Below are 19,806 nucleotides of genomic sequence, written 5' to 3' on the forward strand. Positions count from 1 at the left end.
GGGCATATAGGCTGGAATGTCCACTGATAAACAAAAGTGCGGGGCCTTACAACGGGAGTCCAAACAAGACACAGAACAAGATCTTTCCGCTCCATCACATGAAGGATATATAAAAACTAACGGAGGCCAGAGAGAGAGGGCTATGAGCACCGGGGAGATTGTCCATCTTCAGATTCATACAGTTTGTCTTGAAGATCATTTCACTGTCCTTTTTTCTAGATTTTTCTGTCCATGTTATTTTTTTGTTTTTTTAAAAAGCATCCATTTATCCCACAATCAGCTGTTTTTCCACTGGCCATGTGTTCAGGTATATAGAAAACATATCTACAGCTTATAATACACGCCCCTCTCGAGCCGAGTTCTCAGGGGCTGCTGGGGGCTGACAGCAGAGAGGGCGGTCAGTGCCACCCTGTGCTCAGGTACCCCGAGCTGTGGAAGGGGGTCGAGGACGCAGGAGCTCCACGAGTCCCAGAAGGCATCTGGGAGGCAGCGGCCTGGGCCTGGCCTTGTTGAGTCTGTTGGGGAGGAGGAGGGGGAGGTGGAGGCAGTCCAGTCTGCTGAAGGGGTGGGGGGTACGTCGATGGGGGCACTGAAGGGTTAGTGGCAGCACCAGGGTGCAACAACGCCGGCTGAAAAGCCCCTAAGTTCTGAAAATGGTGGGGCTGCATCGGGGCGTTGGTCGAGGGAGCTGGGGGAGGCGGAGGAGGAGGCGGGGGAGGGGTGAGCGACAGCAGGGTGCTGCCAGCAGGGGACTGCTGCTGCTGCTGGGAGGTCTGGCCCTGTGGGGGAGGAGGTGGAGGAGGTGCGGTGGTCAGCATGAGCTGGTGCTGCTGAATGGGAGGAGGCTGCAGGTTGACGTGCAGCAGGGTGGGGCCGGGCATCGGGTGTGGGGGCGGAGGAGGAGGCGGCGGTGGAGCAGCTGAGCTCTGATAGTGCATGCTGTGGGGAATAGTCTGCATCAAGGGCTGAGAACCAGGAGGATAAGGGGTTGTGACAGCAGGTTTAAACCCAGGAAAAGGTCCAGCAGGTGAGGGGCTCTGGCTGGGAAAATATGCTGTGGAGGCCGGTGGTGCTGGTGGAGGAGGGGGAGGTGGTGGTGGAGCACTCTGTGTGTTATACTGGGGGAAAGGAGCTGGGCCAGTCTGAGCCTGGGGCTGCTGGGGTTGGTTTTGAGACTGAGCAGAGAACAGCGCCCTCTGGCTGCGGTAGGGAGAGCCCTGGGGCTGAGGTTTGGGAGAGTGGAGGAGGGAGGGTCCAGGGTAGTGGACAGGAGAGGAGGGTAATGGGGTGGGATGCAGCTTCGTGGGGGTCAAAGGAGCCGGCTTGGGTGCTGCAGGCTTGCTCGGTGGCTGGCTGGTCGGATTTGGCGTCCGAGGCTGACTGTCAGCGTCTTCCTCCTTCGCTGGCCGACTGGGAGGCTGGGCAAGAGGACCAGGAGAGCAGGGCTGTGAGGGAACAGAGAGAAAGAGTCAAACACTTGTTGATAACTTGCTGAGATGAGACAGATCTTCAAGTGAGTAATATTGACTTACTGTGTGGGTTGGGGTCTTTTGAAGACTTGGAGATGGGCAATCTCTCAGTGCAGGTGTATCTCCACCTTCTGTCTCAACATCTAAAAAGAGGGTAAAAAAGGTTAATGTTAAAAAAAACATCCTGGTTGTTTCCCACTGCTTTCAGTCTTTATGCTAAGATAACCATTTCCTGGCTACAGCTTTACATTAAACAGACAGATATGAGAGTGGTATTTATTCTCATCTAACTCTCGGCAAGAAAGCAAATAAGCATTTTTCCCAAAATGTCAAACTATTCCTTTAATGCAGTTGATTGAGAGTCATAATTCTCACCTGTGTCTTTGTCTTTGCTGAGCAGCAGAGCTCTGTGGTAGCTGCGTTCTCGGGCCTGCTCTACAGAAGTGGACGACGTCCTAAAAAACATTGATAAAAACATTGGGATCATCACAATCTAATTCCTGGTAGTAACACATTAAGTGGTACAGTACATACTAGATAAGCTAACATGAATGACAACTGACTAATAACAAAAGGTTCCTAATTGTTTTTAAGTAGAAGTACATTTAAAAACACATACCACTGTCCCTCTCCTCCTTCTTTCTCCCCTTTCTCTCCAGGCGCCTCTGCCTCCTCACTTGTCTGGGGCTCTTTTACAGTGGTGGTGATGGTGTTGCAGAGAGGAGTGGGAGCAGGAGGTAGAGGAGGTTCACTGGTGGTCTCTAGCGCAACAGGGAAGGCGTCCACAGTCAAAGGTGGCAAGGTGGAAACAGGAGAGCTGCACTCGGTCTTGGAGCCGCTGCGACGAGCTTCGCGTTGACGTTTCCTGTATTCTAGCAGGGAAACCTGGGAGATGATGCAGAACCAGAACCTCAATGTCATTTATGAACAAAGACAATGTCTTGTGTTAAACCAGTAGAGGGCAGCATTTGGACAGTAACTCACACAAAGAACAGTGTGAGTCAATGCATCTCCTGAGATCACTAAATCCAAATGGCCAAGAAAGGATGTGACAGAAAACAGGCCTAGACAATGATGCCCCATACACCAGTACAGTCAGTGTAACTGTACTCATTAACATCACCTTATGTACAGCAATTCTATTAGTTATTCTTGATTTTCTTAATTATCTCACAATATATTGCATCCTCTCCTAACATACATTCTGTTTAGCACTGCTCACTCACCTTTTTCTTTTGTGGGGGGTTCTGCGCTGACCCTCCTCCTTCGCCAGAGCCATCCCCATTCAGTGAGCGTGAGAAGGCAAGTGTACTTCCCTCCTCAGAGCAGGGGTAAAAGAGCTGCCCCTGGCCTTCACTGAAGGGGGCCTGGGAGGCAACCAATGACACTGTTCCTGCGGTGGACCCTGCTGCAGCCCCAGCTGCAGCCTCAGGCCTGAAGGGAGCTACCAGAGGCTCCAGGGTGTGTGAGGGGGTGAGGTCCCGTAAGTTTGAATTGACTGGAGAAAAGTTCAGGCCAGCTGGTCCAGTCGGGCCTCTGTCTGGGCTTTTTATCCAGCCAGGAAAAGAGGAAGCACATGTTTCTGCAGATGAGGAAGCCTCACTGCCCTCTACAACCACACCATCTGCCCTGTCCTCTCCAAAGTCCACAGACTCAGCAGCTGGAGGCTGTGGACTCTCAGGAACTGACACCTTGGCTTCTGTCGGGAGTCCATCTATACTGGGAGCCCTTGCACTGGGAGAGGAGACCAACGAAGGGGGGCGATCGGCCTAGGAAAAGAGGGAGGAATCAACATCAGGGGACTGTCATAATAAGGATAGGATTTGCATTTAAAACCTTACACTATCTCCACTAGGGGTGTGCCATATCATATTGTTCACAATAATACTGGTATAACCTTTAATATGATAAAGATAAATATAAATATGAGAACGGCAATATTCCATCTTGTTGACGTAATGACACAGCGTTAGCTTACCGGTGGCCTGGAGTTGCAATTTTCGAGAAACCATGGCCACAGCCGGAGTCGGAGATGACTGGGAAAAACAACAGAACTGGAAAATGCTCCAGCTTCCCTAAAGTCACGATGTGACAACATTTTGCCTTCCACATAAGTTATGTAATCAAATGGACGGTAAAGCCTGTGAGGCTTGGACGGGACTTTTTGGTGCATTCAAGTGTAACTCGATATCTCTGACAAACAAACTTTTTATGTTAAGTACCCTTCTGCCATCTAGAAGGGAATTTTTTGTACCAGCACTGTGTGAAGTTTGTAATACATTTTGTGTGCACAGGACTTTCTTTCCTTTTTGCTGTAGTATCGCCAGAGGTATCGAGTTTTTTTTAATACTAGTATTGTATCAAAGTTTAAAATGTTGGTATTATGACAACCTTAGTAGTAACTTTTAAATAATGGTTGAAATTTCCTGTTATTAAAATTACTCAAAATAAATACATTCGCTAGACAAGTCATTTTTTTTTTTATTTAAAAATATATGATGATCTCTACTGATGAATAAAAAATTGGAACTACTAATTAAGTTGTTGACCTGATCAACAATTAAATCTGATAATCATTGAACCCTAACCTTTGTGAAAATAAATAAATAAAAATAAATAAAAAAATCAATCTTTGCTTTGTCCTTCACTCACCTCTTGCACACTGGGTTTCCGGCTGACCTCTGGGGAGCTTTCCACTGAAGATTCACTCTGTGTAACAAGAACAAACTCGGTCACTCCAGTTCTTTTTCTCATGTAAACAAATTTGCAATCTCCATAGAATTTCCATATGGACAGCCTTACCTCCTGAAGGGCATTAAGTGTCTGTGTTGGGGTGCTGGAAAGGGGCTCTGTACTTGGCTCCTCGGTTCGAGGACGTGGAGGAGTAGTCAGTAAGATGGGTGTTGTGGGTGTCTCCAATGGGTCTGACCTGGTGGGCGTGGCACAAGGGGAGCCGTAGGGTGTTGAGCTCTCGGACATACAGGCATCCAACGGACTCAAGCGCCGCTTTTTCAAAGGTGTGGGCAACTCTGTAGGAAGAAATATTGTGTGTGCTTTAGCTGAACATTCAGCCAATATTTTCCAATATAGTTTTTGCACTTCTTATGTTGATGTAGTTATTGGTACAACGTGGTGTGAAAAACTTTCTACTTCTAGTATAAGTATTAGAGTCTTAAATCTTTGTTTTCAACCTGGAATTTGTCTCATTTTGTGTGGTCAGACACGTTAATGTTGCACCAGACTGAGTGCTGGCTACCTACCTGGTAGTGAGCAGGTACCATTGTAGGGTAGAGGGCTGTCAGAGTCTCCGTTAACGAGGGGGCTGAGAGGACCCTCGCTGGGCATGAGGAGGCTCGGTCGTCTGGCTGGGCTGGTGGAGCCCTCCTCCTCTAGAGCCTGCTTCAACCATCGCTGTAAGAAAGATTAAAAGGTTCAGTAACTTAACAATGGAAGCAGCCAAGTACTGATAGACTTTGTCTCTCCTGATAATAGTGAAATTTCCTTCCTCATTGCAGGACACTTTACAAGCGACCAGTTATACAGTTACACTTCAGCTAAAGATGGATGGAAAGGCATAGTCAACTTGGGAGAACTTAATAATTTTTAATCTAAGGACAAATCCATATGAGGTTCCAAAACTGGCTGCATGTAAATTTTTTCCATTGGCATCAAAGCCAAATGGGCACATTTCTAAAGCAGGACTCTGTACCTTCTTGCAGGAGCCAGTGGTTGGCGGTGTTTCTGGCAGTTCTCTGGAACGCCTTCTCCCAGTGGGGACTCCAGGAGTGGAGGGGCTGCGGTTTGCCAGGAATGGGGACGAGAAGCGGACGTAGTGTTTGGGCGTGCTGTAGACCTGTGGAGAGCAGGCCATGCCTGGTAGGGCATTTAGCTGCGTGGCGAGTACTTCAGGGTCACTGCTTATTCTCAGCGGTCGCTCTGGGGCTGGCTCTGGGGTTCGCACTGCACCACTGTCCTGCTGCTTCTCTCCCACCCACTCACTCACAAAGTGCTGTTGAAAAGAGTTTAAGAAGATCTGTAGGGTTTCCCGTACAATAAATTGGTTTAATATGATGTTTACATATGATGTGTACATTTTCAAAAAACATTAGCTATTAAAACATTTTTGTTTACAAAGTAGCTTAATTTTAAAGAGTTAAAGTTGCAAGACCCTGATATAAGACAAAAGAAAGTATAGGTGTCGAACAACCACACAACTGCTCAGTAATGGTGACATTGCTGTTGACCATGCAGAAATATTGCTATGGACGTACCTTTTTAGTTTTGAAGTTCTTGCTCCCATTGCGGTTTCTGTCAGGTGCAGGTGAGCTGCTGTGCGGAGGGCTGCTGTCTGGTGCTTCGGCAGGGATGGACTCCGGCTCTGGTGCAGCGGGCGTCTCTCCTTCAGGTGCTTCATTGGTCAGAGGCTCCAGAGACTCAGTCGGAGAGCCAGGGGCCAAGTCAGAACAGGTGCTGATGGTGCGAGCTCGCCGGCGCTGTTGGCCGATGTGCGTGCGGTTCCTTGAGAAACTTTTCCTGTTCCTTGAGCTTTTGACCTTGGCCGGCTTTAATCCTGGCTCCTCTTTCACCTCCAGAAGTGGCTATGAGAAAGACAGTGTTTGTATCTATTAAAATGATGCAAAAGTAAAAAATGTGCCCACAAACAAGCCCCCCTGGTCAGATTTTTTCCTTGATAGTTTGATGTATATCACTGTTCCACCAGCATTTACGAGTGCTTTATTGCTCATATGCAGTGTTTTTTCCTCTCTAGAAAATCTAATAAAAGAATTGTGAGAATACTTTTGGGGGGGGAGGCTGGTAGAACACAATATAGCTTTAAAAAAAAGTGGCCAGACTTCTGCAGTCTATTGCTAAAGCTTTCAAAAGAACACAAAACATGAGGGTTTTTGTGTCTCCATGCTCTCACCTGCATGACAACTGGAGAATCTACCATCTCTGGTGTGGCTGGATGCTCGTCCTTGATGTCACTGCGGCCCCCAACCTCTGTCTTGACGCTACCGATTCTTTCCAGGGCCTGCTCTCTACGTTTCTCCCTCTTCTCCATTCGGGCAAAGGCTTGCAGGATGGCTTCCATCTTCCTCTCTTCTCTTGTCTGCAGAGAGATAGGCGTGGGGTTCAGAGGAGGGGTGATGGGACGGGAAGAGGGAGCAGAGACATTAGTCCATGGAGTACTACTATCCCACATAGCCCCAGAGGTAGCGAGACAACGGGTTAATGTGTACTACACAGCAAAAGCCCATCTAGCTTTGCAAAGTGCAGAGTGAAAGAAAGGTGTAAAAGTGACCCCTCGCTTTCACAATAAGAGAAACGAACCAGAGAGATGGTCAGGCAGGAGCAACAGAAAAATGTGAGGATGTAAATGGTCTACATTTATATAGAGCTTTTCTACCTTAACGGACAAAGAGCTTTACAATTAAACCCTGACAAACCAGGAGGTTGCATGTCTAATGTGTTCCTATATGCATGTTTGTGCCACAAATAACCCCAGCTCTACCTCCACCAAAAAAAACCCAAAGAGCTATCTTCAGTCAGAACACCCCTATGAAAAGATATTCATACCACATAACATACTGAAACAACAGACATATTGCTGAGAGATCAGGCTAAAGACAGGTGTCTGTAAAGATGGGACAGTTAGTACGCTTGTAAGTCAGTCACCTCTGGGAGATTTGGGGATGGGGAGGCTGGTAGATGGGTGGAGTAGGGTTGGCTATGAAAGTTTACCTCCTTGTGTATCAGTCCCTTCCAGCTGGAAGCCGCCCCGACAGGGAGATGGGACTGCTCCGCTGGGTTGGCCTGAATGTTCAATAAAGAGACAGCCCAGTTTAGAAGAGACATGTCCCCCTTAAACAAGGCTTCACAAACACTGGACAGGGCTAGACACTCGCTGATCTTCAGGTGGTACAAAATAGGCCTGTGTCAGGTACCGTAGGTGTTGGACTTTGTAATTACCTACTATTGAGGATACTGGTAACTATGGGGCTACTTCAGGAATGCTCTAATGACACCACAAAACTGCCAAATAAATTAACTCATTCCTAACGACATCTAGGTTAGGACTATTTTATCAAATAGCTGATGTTGTACATTGTTGAGGTTCACACCTGCCACACCACTTCAAGGGTTTTCATCCTTATAAACAACCTCTCTATTATATAACAATACAAGCTCGTTATGGCCTCTTTAAACTGCAAATTTAGGCTGTGACGAGGGAAAATGGTAAAATCTTTAGTCTTCAATCCAAAACGGTGGTCCTAGATTGCACTCTCTGAAACATGTCCTATTTGGAGCTTTGGAGACCAAACACACCCATGGCAAAATTCTCAAAGTATCTGAAATTTAGCACCAAAATTCTCACAATGTTACTGCTGCTTCGACCCACCGACCAATCAGAAGATTACACTAGTTGGTGCACAATTTTTTAATACAGTTTATGAAACAAAACAACACACACGTGCACATGGGACTCTGTCCAAAAAAAAAAAAAAAAAAAAAAAAAAAAAAATATGGCCAAAGGTTGTTTATGGTTTTGCTGCAAAAAAAAACAAAACAAAAAAAAAACACATGTGCACCAATCACCTAAAAACAACCTGCGGTGGTGCAGTGGTTAGCACTGTCGTCTCACAGCAGCCTCACACTTGGTTCGAACCTGCGAACCTGGGGCCTTTTCTGTGCGTTCTTGTGTTCTCCCCGTGCCTGCGTGGGTTTCCTCCAGGTGTTCTGGTTTCCTCCCACAGTCCAAGGGGAGGAAAATTAGGTTAATTGGTTAATCTCTATCTGTCAGCACTGTGATTGACTGGCGACCCGGTCAAGGGTTCTCACCCAATGTCAGCTGTGAATGGCTACAGGTCCCCTACAACCCTCAAGGATAAGCAGGTATAGCTAATAGATGGACCTAAAAACAACTTTATTATCCCCAATTTGTTTCGCAGCCAGGTCGAACGCAGACTTGAGGCACTACCAGGCACAAAATGCCACTAGTAAACCAAGATTTTGTCGACACAGGCAAACCAGGATGATCCAGGGTGCCTTTTAAAACAATAGGGACTATTGTTTAAGTAGGGAAAATATCATGCCACCACACAACGTTATCTCCCCCGCACCTTGTCGCAGCATAGATTTACAACACCCACATGCACATACTACGCTTGTGATCGTCAGTTTGTGAATGCACACTTCTTTGACCCAGCAGCAGAGCTTTCTCCTGGGCCACATTTCATAGAAACCAGCCTATTGGATCTTCAAAAGTCAATATGGCCCTGGCAACAAGGCCCTACCCTCTGAAGCCCCTCCTCACTCTCGCTCTCTCTCTGCCACCCCCTCCCTCTCTTTATCTATCTATCTATCCCTCTCTGGCCGATTAGCAGAACTGTATTTTGGCCAAAGATGAGTCAGCACTTTACACCTTGAGTCCACTGTGTGAAATGAAGCTGACTGCAGGGTAATTTCCAGAGTGTGTGTGTGTAGTGTACCATGCTCGCCTGTGTGTATGTGTGCTTGATCCCATCTCTCAGGGACATAAGGCTATTTGGCAGGGGAGTGGTTGAACCAGTAATTGGCCATTTAAAACTTCTAGGCGCAATGAAGGTGAGAGGAGAGCTATACTCAAACTAATGCACACTGGGGGAGAGTTTCAGCTGGCATGACGACACAACATGCCACATCCCACTGACAGGAGAAGGTGTTGTAAACAGGCATGTGGCACTGGAGGCCTATTCATTTTCTAATATGCTGGAGAAAAGATGGCAACAAATGAGGAAAATAAATGCCACTGTGTAATGACTGACAAGCACATAGCCTAAGTGCTGTGAAGTAGAGGCCAAAGCTGCAGGAGGGAGAAAAAACAAATAGGACTGAGCAAAACACAAACAAGGGCATTGACAGAGGTGGGAGCACGAGCAGTAGATAAGTGATGAAGAGGAGTGTAGTTTAATGGAAGGGAGGTAGAGGACAGCTGCTCCTATCCAAGCCACAGCCCCAATAGCAGACAAATAGTTAGGTCCACCACACCGGGAGCAACAGGGGACAGGCTTATTTTTATTTTCACTCTTTCTGCTGGGTGGCAAAAAAAAAAAACGCTGTAGCCCCTAGCTTGGCACACTTACCATCTTCCTCCTCCTCTCTGCAATCTGCTCCTCTGACTCCATCTCTACTTCATTGCTAATGGAGGTTTTGTCTTCTAGATCCTCATATAACTCAGGATCCTGTAAGAGGAGGGGAGAGGGGGGTATGGCGCTTTATCACGGCTGATCAGTTAGTCTGGCTACAGACTAGAGGGAGACAGGTAAGAGGGGAGGGGAGGAGAGGTGGGGTGAGGGAGGGGGAGAGGGGCAGGGGAAGTAACCTGAAATATACAGGGAAGTAACTGTTTTTTTTAGAGGTCAGTCTGTGCACAAAACACACATGCTCAGAATTTGTCTTTGGTCTCACCAGCACCCTGTCGTTCATAAATGATGGTTAATGATTCTGCATATGCACCTCATAGTATGTGTTCCACTGTGAGCACACTCCATGCTGTCCCAGCACCCTCTGACAGAATGAACCATTTAGCAACTGACATACCCTGCCCTGCCTTCAGTGTGAACGTAGGGTTGTAATAGCGATGACTTTTAGACCATTCTATCTCCTGTCGGGACGTCTCATCTCGCCTTTCTTCCTTTGAGCTGTGACACAACTCGGCAAAACATTTGGGGGTAGAACCACAGTCTAAAGCTATGTGACACACTGGACTGAGTGCTGAATGATCAAGCACCACATTTTATTAAATACAGTTTCACACTAACAACATTTCTTTGATTTCAAACTGCTGAATGAACCGAATTTATAACAATTTGGCTCGGTCATGGCTAGTGAAAATTGCTTTTCTGGAACGGACAACAGAGGAAAAATCCTGTTGCTGTTAACACATCCGAGAGAAACGCCATTCTCTGAGTGTGTTGCACAAAAGGGTAATACACTGCAACACATCTCTGCCAGACAGGTTGCACAAAAGTGTATTGCAAAAGTGTCGTGCAGGGACAGTAAATTTGAGTTATGCTGTCAAAATTATTAGTTGGGGGGCAAAGGTGAATGCATAAATGGATGATGGGAAAAGTAGAGTGACTAACAATGGAAAACACATGCACAAAACATTTAACAAAGATCAAACAAAATTGCATGCAATTACAAGGGTAATGTATGTTAACAAAAAATATGCTATATTAGACAAAGTCTAAACATGTAACATGTGATTAAAGAAGGATGAGATTGGATGCATTAAGTGTGATGTTCATAAAAGTGTAATCTTGCCTGGTTGTTTGAGATGGAGAGGCGGAGAGGAGAGAGTTTCCTCTGTTTGCCGTCGCCTACGCTCTTGCTCTTCCCCTCGCCGTCCAAACCCATGTTCTGGTTCTGGCCCTGGTCCTCCCGGACCGTCTCCTTGTCCTTGCGGCTCCCTCGTCGCCGGCCCACAGAGCCCAGGTTCTCTGTGGGTTCTAGGTTGTGCTTGAGCACCGGGCACTCCTGGTTCCCCTTCACACAGGCACAGTCCACCTTGTATTTACTGCAAATATTAAAGAGAAAGACACACAAAAAGAAGAGAGCAAAATATGAAGTTAGAAGGCGAAATGATCTTGCTTTGCTACTGTGGTTCTGCATGCAACTTGCTAAATTCACTCCTTATAACTCACCAGCTGCCATAGTCATAATCAAAACCAATGGTGATCTCTGTGCCTTTGGTGATCGGCCTCAATGAGTAGATGTATAAATGCAACATACCATCCTCAATGACGTGCCGCACCTGGGGAAGGTTAAGCAAAACATTAGCGAAGACAAATCATTGATGGGTGCAGAAAGTAAGGGCTGGCTTAATTAAAATAGGCAAGATTAATCTAGTCATCCCGTTTTTTGGGAGGTTTACCTACTTCAGAATTAGGAGTGCAGGAGCGACGGATGAAGCGGGCCTCGTTGCCAAAGCTGCGAGCGTCCACACACATCTCCAGTCCGTCGAATTTAGAATAAAATAACACAAATGGGTATGGCCTAAAGAGGGAAACAAGTAAGGTCAATACATGCGTTAATAATTCACATTAAAAAAACCACACTGTAATGAACTACAATGCATAGCTATCCATCCCAAGTCCCCACGCTAATTTGTTGCCTGAAAATGCAGTAATATTCCATTTACATTCATAAAAAAAGAACTCCAAGGAGATATCCTTTTGGTAAGTGACTAGCATCCTGACCTCTTGAAGAAGTACCCGTTGGCTTCAAACTGCTGTCGAAGCATGAACTTTCCCCTGTACTCAATGATGAGGGAGTCTGGGGCCAAGTCTCGCACCGCCTTGAGGATCTTCTTGTTCTTCTGAACTTGACTCTGAAAGAGAGAGAGACAGTCAGACATGAGTACAGATCTGGGGCAGGCTACACAGTCAATTACTACACTAAAAGATTTTAAGGGTGGGTGAGTTTGGACATCTGACTTTACTGTACAGACTGTTTATACCTCCACAGGCGGTTTGAAAGAAGCGGGGTGCGTGTTGTATGCCAGGCTCTTGCCGTCGCCTTGCTCTTTAACACGCAACAGGACCTGGACGTCCTCACTGTACTGATTGCTGCTGGCCTCCTCATAGCGCTCCATCCACGTCTTGATCTTGTTCTCCCACAGAGACAGGTGATCTGTCGGCTCCTGCTCTGGAGCTGCACCCTGAGAAAAAAACAACATAAAAACAAGATAGTTGTTGGTAAATATGGCTCAAGTTTTGACAGAAGACGACTACAGGACTCTGAACACAATGGCTCTGTGAGTTTACCTTCACTCTGGAGGATTTTCTGGATCCCTCTCGGAAGGCCTGGCAAAAAGAAATTGAAACTTTAATGTTAATTGAAATTCAAGCATATAATACATAATGTGCTTTGACTCGGTTCATTATAAATTAATTAGTCAAACCTGACCTTCTTAGCTCTGGCAGAGGATGCTGGAGGCTCTTTATCACCACTCTTTTTGCGTTTTTTATCAGTCTGCTTATTGCCAAGGCGCCCAGTAGTGAGGGTGATGGTGGTAGGCGTGTGTTGGAAGGTGGAGTAGAGCTCTAGCGGCACCTCATCTCCACTCTCCGTAGCACTGGTGTCCCCATCTGAATACGCAAACAAATACATACAAGTTAATAGGAGGGAGTACTGAACAAAGCTATAAAGAGCTGCAGCAGGCAAAAAAAAAAAAGAGCTAGCCATGTTACAATAATAGAAGATGAGGTATGTTACAGCACAGATTGGAAAAGGAATTTGCTTCTTGGCCAGCAGGTGTCAGGGTGTCCCAGGCTCAGGCTGAGTGAAATTGGCCTGACCTGCAGGGGTGGGGGGGATGCATCCTGACTACAACCTGCTGGATTTACTAACAATATGGCCATTTACTGCAGCAAGGAGGCCAGTAAAAGCAGAACTAAAAGATCTATGTTAAGCCTTCATAGAAAACGTCTTACTACATGCAGTGGGTGATGCAGCTCTCAAAACAACCACCTACTCTGTGTTTTATCCAATTTTGTGTCAAGTAACAAAAGGTAAACTAAAGGATTAAGGTCTAAAGCAATATTTATAAAGAAGATAGCCTATATATCCATCTGTGTAGTCTTGCTTACCAGACAAACATTCTCGTTTCCTGGTCTGCAGCAGGATGGCCCTCTCTCTATCTAGGTGTCGTGGTTGGCAGCGTTCACACAGGTAGGTCTCAGGAATGTTCTGCCTGTCGATGCCCATGCAGTCTATATGCTGCCAGGCACTAGAAAATAATATCCAAGGATTTTAACAAGCTTTTAAATCACAGTTCAAAGTCAATGTTAACTACAACTTTGGGCCACAAACGTTTGAGTCATCAAACTACTTAGCTACTTAAAGATCATGAAAAAGATCTGGTGAATAATGACGTGTCAACTGGGCTCTTACCTGCACTTGTCACAGCAGATCATGTAGCCGTCATCGTGGGTGAAGCCACAGATGCAGCGGGTGATGTCAGCCCCGTAGCTGCCATCCTCCGAGGTGCTGAGCGTGGTACCCCTGGATGCTTCGTCCTGGCCCCCTGGAACAAACAACCCCCCCTCTCCTTGTCGGATCAACATGGAGGGGGGCGGGGAGGCCGGTGGAGTGGGTGGGGGCCGCGCCCCATAGTTATGATCCTGATGAAAGGATGGCAGATAGGGGGGTTATGTGGTGTAGGTAAATAACAGTTTAGTATAGTGATAATTCACAAAGCAAAATCACCAAAATGTGCAGCATTTGTGAGGGTAAGGACAAGCGGAATAAAACTTAAATCTAAAACTTAAAGTGTTGTATTACAGAAATACAGTGAATAATATAGTTAATGTTTCCTATACGGCTGCAACTACTGATTTTCATTATCGATCAATCTGCCAATATTCTTTTAAATAATCATTAATCAAACATCGGAAAACAGTAAATACCCGTCACAATTTCCTTAAGCCGATGTTGATGTCATCAAGTGTCTTGTTTTGCCCAAAACAAAAACATAATATACTATAAAAAAATTGTACATAAACTATAATGTAAAACAAGGAAAAGCAACAAATTCTCACACTTGAGAAGATGGGACTTTCAAATCTTTGCCATGTTTGCTTAAACAATTAATAGATTATCGAAATAGTTGCTGATTCATTTTTTGCCGATCACCTGATCAACCAACCCCATCGTAGCTTTAATTTCCTATGTCACCAAGATTGAGTGAACCAGTTTATTACAAGTCAATGTTCTACGTCAGCCGTAATGGGGGGGTATTCATGTTGCACTCAATGATTAACAGAGAGGGAGGGCTAAAGGTGTGTAGGTTATTTGTAATAGGGTGAGAAGGAAGAACAGTGTGTGTACTCACAGCGTAAGGCAGGCCAATGTAACTGTGGGAATGGTGAGAACTGCTGCTGTAGATCTGGTGTGGGTAGCTGGACTTTTCCACCACCACAGGGCTGGCCTCCACCGATTCTGGTCTGCTGAGCAGCAACACAAACAAAGGACACACATTACTGTACACTCTAAAACTCTGATAACAAGGTTACACAGATAAATTGTTTCCCTCCAACAGTGTGAGGAAGTGTGTGTGCGTCAGTAGGCTTAGCAGGGAAGCAGGGTAGCTACTGGTGGTGACACGGAGGTATAGTGGCAAGAATATAGACAGTAACACTGTGTAGGGCCAGGGGGCAGAAGGCCAATGCACACCCAGTGGTGGAACGTAACTATATATATCCATTTTATGCTACTTTACGCCTCTACTGCACTGCATTTCAAGGGTAAATATTGGACTTTTAACATCATTACATTTATCAGGCATCAGTCATAATTACTAGATTACTAGACTTGAATTAGACTTTTCAAGGTTTTACACAAATAAAAATATGTAATAAGCTTACAAAATGGTGGTTTCCAGCCTTTTTGGCTTGTGACTGATAAAAAAAGCACTGTGTAGTTCTTCTCACATGGTTAAATAACCCAAATATCTGTTATTTCACAATAAAAAATAAAGATTAGGGAATACATGCATACAAATTTGTGAAGATGTTTTTCTTTCAAATACAAACGTATGTCATATTACTATATATCTGTTAAATGGGCCATTTTGCTTTAGATACTTTTTTCCAAAGTACATTTTATTGATAATTCTTTTACTTTGGAGCTGCAAAAATGGCAGAAAATGCTGTTTTTAGCCTCTCAAATATGGAGATTTCCTGCGTTTCTCTGTTAAATATCATATTAAACTAAATATCTTTATGATTTAGACTGATAAAACAAGACATTTTAAGATATCACATTTTACTTTGAGAAACGGGGATTAACATGCTATAGACCAAACTATTAATTGATTAATCTATAAAATAATCAGTAGATAATTTAATAATGAAAATAATTATTAGTTGCAGCCTTATTTTACTTAGGTAAAAGGATCTGAATACTTCTTCCACCAGTGATCGTCATGCCACCTTTGGTGGAAAACTCAGGCCACAGAGTGAGACAAATAATAATACATGTCAAAATAAATGACAATTGTACCTCTGAACCCAGATCTACAAGGCAATTATTACAAACATGGTGTCTCTCACTCACACAAAACAACACGCACACAACCTTGTATTCATACCAAACCAGTACATCCACTTTCGCCAGGATCACAATGCAGTTAAGGGGAGAGCCTGTTTGGCCGTTTGAGACCAACCCTCCCTTATTATGAAATGATTAATCTACTGTTCAGTTGCTGAGGGGGTGGCTCTAGAGGAAGAGGGAAGTGGAACTGGCAAAACGGATGGCCTGAGACAAGACAGTCGGGTATGAAGAGGGAAGAAAAAAGGAAGAGAGGAAAACAGGACAAGCACGATGCATTTGTGATACAAGGAGAGTTGAAAGCAAGGTGCGATAACCCACATGCGTTAATGGTTCAATCATGCGTTCAAACATTACATGATTCTCCTGCTTTCACAGAGCTAGAAAACTGCTTCAAGGTTGGAGACATACAAAACCTAGTGTGTAGGTATATGTCACAGCTGCTGAGCTTGGTTCCTACTATGCTCTGTCTCTATCAACACTAAAAGTACACCATATACAATCTGACTCCATGAGGGTCACTGACAACAAGTTTCCGTGAACAAGGCAAAAAAACAGAGAAAAGCTCACTAAGCATACTGAACAGCCTCTCAGGAATACAGAGTAAGATAGGTACAAAAGACTATGGGGACTCTGAACAGGCCATGTAGCATTTAAAACATTAAAACAGAATGTAAAACTGTTCAGCTTCGCTTACACTGTGACTCCATACCCGCCATATTTCAAAACTCTTATTCGGAAAACAAGAACAGTGAGAAGAACCAGCCACATTTGGAGATATAGATAATGACACAAATTAAATTTTAAATAAGAGTCCCAAGGTTAAATGGTGATACGATACCTGCGTGAGCCCTTTTCAGCCCTATCACTCTTGTTGCATGCCGTAAGAGCAATGTGCAACACTTCCTGTGCGAGTTGCCGCTCAAGTATTCACTGTTAAAGTGAAAACGTTAAGTGCATGCATGAGGTCTGGAGGCGGACCCAGGGAAAGGTGTGTGTGTGTGTGTGTGTGTGTGTGTGTGTGTGTGTGTGTTTTTGTGAGTGTATGCACAACAGAATAACTGCCAAACAGAACAATCTAAACTGTTTGAGTTTATGGAAAGAGCCTGGCTTAAAAAGTTAGAGGGAGAATTTAAAAATCATACTTGAGAGTGCAGTAGGCTCACTAACTTTCTCCCATTAATGATTAACCAGATCAAAGTCTACATTTTATAATACATGGATTTAAGATTTGGCCGAGGCATGTATCATTAAGTGGTTAAGGAAGGAAATTATATATAAGAGAATTGGGCTTTTGCACTCTTTCAGTTTGAACTACAAGTGAATGAGTGAGAGAGACAGAAAGAAGGCAAACAAGTGAGCCAGCTTGTTCAGTGGGAAGGAAGTAAGCGTGTTTGAATGTATGTGTGCATAGCTAGAGGGTTTGTATCATGGCTCCTTTCCAGGGAATAGGAAGGAGGGCCAAGAGAGTTGGAGTACATACAGTACAAGTCGGAGGGTTGCAGACATACAGGTCATGATCAGACTCAAACATGAACAGGTACAGCCTTGTGTCATGCACATGAAAAGAGTGGGAGTAAGAAATGAAAAGATTTTTTTTGGCAATTTAAGTTCAAATTAAGGTATGCACTATTTATAGCTCATACATGTCAAAGAGTATTTAAAAAGAACAGATGTTATTAAGAATGCAAACGCATGCTGGGAGAGAGTGAAGAAGCAGAGCGGACGAGCGTGGAGAATGGAGGGATTAACATCAGGAGAGAAAAAGTGCAGCACTGAACAGCCAGGGGCAACGCCTTTACTCCTAAAGCGCTCCCACTTGCTGCCATGGCAACACTACGTATTCTGTTGGCGGCGTGTGCGCGCACGCCAGGCTCTGTGTGTCACTGTGGACACACACACTGCATTAGCCAACAGCTGGTCACGCTGCTGCAGTCTTCAGGGGGATGTGGAAAGGACATGACGCTGTTTCGCTGGTGAGTAACCAGCCACACTATCCCAGACTCGGCTGGCCACTCACAATACACCAAAGAGCTGTGTGTGTGTGTGTGTGTGTGTGTGTGTGTGTGTGTGTGTGTGTGTGTGTGTGTGTGTGTGTGTGTGTGTGTGTGTGTGTGTATATAAGTGTGTGTTCAGCTACGTTGCGTCCCTCTGGTCAGGACGGGACCTGCGAAGCAGCAGGTGGAAGCCCCTTTCAAGCTTGTTATCTGCTTTTGAATAAAGCTGCAGCAGGCGATCGGACGCAGAGCTTGGATGAACAAAGAGTGAGTGAGTGAGTGAGAGAGTCGAGGCAAGGGGCTAACTCCTACCCCCGATGGCAACAGCTCCGTGGAGTGGAGGAGGGGGGCAAGGGTACGCAGTGGGACTGTTTAAGACGCCATGTCTATGTGAGGGCCACCTGTCACTCAGGCCAGTGACCATGGCAACAGGCCCTGCGCAGTGCTGAGGAGAGGGAGGGGAGCGAGGGACAGATACCATGGCAACACAAGCTGTCACGGCAACAGCTCTGATGAAGGCAGAGGGGAGGGCTCGCACTCTTTTAAAGAGACAGGAGCCCCCTCCATAAGTTGATGACGTGTGTTATTCTTTAGTCATACAAGATCCTCTTGCTTCATTTATTTGACCAGAAAAAGCCACGGCAATGTCCTTGACAAGACTGGGAAACAGAGAGGAGGGGCAATAGGAGGCTTGTTGCCATGGCTCCATGCCCCATGTCTGTATTACTGACTCAATGCAGAGTACACATATGCAAACATCAAGCTACAGCAATAGAAAAGGATCAAGGAAAAGTATGTTGTGTACGATTCACACAGTGTTATAAACACAGTCGGGACACATACATCTACATTCTAGGCTCACTGCCAGTTTCACATGGTCAGATGTAGTTAATGGCTGAACACTGAGTACATCTATGTAATGGTGGAGTGCAAGTATAATCAATCCCGTTAACAGTAACTTTGTAAACGTGGAGATGTGGAAAGAGAGAATAGAATCAAGGCATAGAGTTAAGAAAAATGTATTAGGGCTGCTTTAGTCTGAGAACAGTGGTAGCGAAACTGAGAATGAACTTTTGTCAAAGACGAAGATGGTATGTAAGAATGAATGAGTGGAGAAAATGAGAAAGTGAGGGGGCATAGAAGGTGTGAACAGTGAAGGTTTGGTGGGTTTGTCAGTGTTACTCACTCTGAGCCCGCAGCCATGTCCAGATATGAGGTGTCTGCTGTGTCCACCCCTACTGGGATGACTATGCTCATGACGTTCTCTGCTGATCAGTTCTTGTCCTACTGAGTCCAGAGAATGGGAGTCCAAAACACTGAGGCATGCCAGCCACAGCAGTCATTGCAGACATCTAAGTGCATCCACAAGGCCTGAACATGTAGTAGGAGAGGGAAAAAGACAGACAAAAGAGAAAGGGAACAAAGAAAATCAGTTAGTATTGGGTAGAAGCATCTTTTGCAAGCATACATTGATAATCAGTTCAACAATGTGTGATTTCTTTCATACCAAGAACAAAAGCACTTGCAAAGCTGCAGTAGCTAGCAAACCTGAAATTACAAATCATATTGAAAACAGGGTATTTCCAGCACATGTTAATGCATGACTCATACATTCAGACCAAGAAAAGTGTTTGACATGGAAGTGTATGATAGGAATTTCCCCTCTGACAACGCTACCAAGCTGAGGTATTGACTGATAAAAAGCGAAAGGATATGATTTTGTAAGGTTAAGCCTGAGCTGCTGTTGTGAACTGCGCTAAAGCGACCTCTACACAAGATCTGCCAGGAATGCAGAAGGATGCACTGTAAGAAAGCTCCCACAAAGGGGAGCAAGAGAACACAGAGCAGCCAGCCGCCATGAAAGGAGGGAGGAATAATGCAACACACAGAGGCCATTTTTCCCCCTTCGACTAAAGAGGACTGCTCTATTCTAAGCACTCACACACACTCATCTCAATGAAAGACACGCACACAAAATCTTTACATTAGACATTTTGTTGATAGCAAAGCTTATGTTGTGATCGTTGCTACTGTTAGGAATGCAAGCTTTTCACATGGAAAAAGCTGCTGTAGGATCAAGTCATCAATAATTGACTGCATTAGGTGTTAGGCAATGGATGTAGTGTCCCTTTGTTCACTAAGCAGGAGGTTGGTTGAACTAATAAATTATACACTAGCAACAGTATTGATGGGAATATTAAGCCATGTATTTGAGTCCGATGTGAATCGAGACAGGAGCATATGTG

The 19,806-nt window shown here is 45.1% G+C and overlaps 1 protein-coding gene across 12 annotated transcripts in view; it reads right to left on the minus strand.

Annotated features, from left to right (window-relative positions):
- Positions 1–205: 205 nt before the first annotated feature.
- The window catches only part of kmt2e (lysine (K)-specific methyltransferase 2E), a 28,384-nt gene continuing 8,783 nt past the window's right edge, over positions 206–19,806 (minus strand). The window contains exons 2-25 of one of the 12 annotated variants that reach the window (XM_035996090.1): positions 18,747–18,931; positions 14,347–14,458; positions 13,407–13,636; positions 13,103–13,242; positions 12,420–12,601; positions 12,278–12,316; positions 11,971–12,171; positions 11,711–11,841; positions 11,390–11,507; positions 11,156–11,265; positions 10,776–11,028; positions 9,593–9,691; positions 7,146–7,283; positions 6,394–6,579; positions 5,741–6,067; positions 5,179–5,502; positions 4,730–4,880; positions 4,272–4,498; positions 4,122–4,178; positions 2,696–3,238; positions 2,089–2,354; positions 1,845–1,924; positions 1,533–1,612; positions 206–1,445 (exon numbers count right to left, since the gene is read on the minus strand). In XM_035996090.1, the coding sequence (XP_035851983.1) occupies positions 399–1,445; positions 1,533–1,612; positions 1,845–1,924; positions 2,089–2,354; positions 2,696–3,238; positions 4,122–4,178; positions 4,272–4,498; positions 4,730–4,880; positions 5,179–5,502; positions 5,741–6,067; positions 6,394–6,579; positions 7,146–7,283; positions 9,593–9,691; positions 10,776–11,028; positions 11,156–11,265; positions 11,390–11,507; positions 11,711–11,841; positions 11,971–12,171; positions 12,278–12,316; positions 12,420–12,601; positions 13,103–13,242; positions 13,407–13,636; positions 14,347–14,458; positions 18,747–18,817 (5,112 nt within the window). In that variant the 5' untranslated portion in view covers positions 18,818–18,931 and the 3' untranslated portion in view covers positions 206–398. Of the gene's footprint in view, positions 1,446–1,532; positions 1,613–1,844; positions 1,925–2,088; positions 2,355–2,695; positions 3,239–4,121; positions 4,179–4,271; positions 4,499–4,729; positions 4,881–5,178; positions 5,503–5,740; positions 6,068–6,393; positions 6,580–7,145; positions 7,284–9,592; positions 9,692–10,775; positions 11,029–11,155; positions 11,266–11,389; positions 11,508–11,710; positions 11,842–11,970; positions 12,172–12,277; positions 12,317–12,419; positions 12,602–13,102; positions 13,243–13,406; positions 13,637–14,346; positions 14,462–16,404; positions 16,511–18,746; positions 18,932–19,806 lie in introns of those variants that run through there. The other 11 variants (XM_035996092.1, XM_035996091.1, XM_035996089.1 and 8 more) reach the window with 11 other exon arrangements.

Source organism: Sander lucioperca, chromosome 20, assembly GCF_008315115.2.
Source record: "Sander lucioperca isolate FBNREF2018 chromosome 20, SLUC_FBN_1.2, whole genome shotgun sequence".
Taxonomy (NCBI): domain Eukaryota; kingdom Metazoa; phylum Chordata; class Actinopteri; order Perciformes; family Percidae; genus Sander; species Sander lucioperca.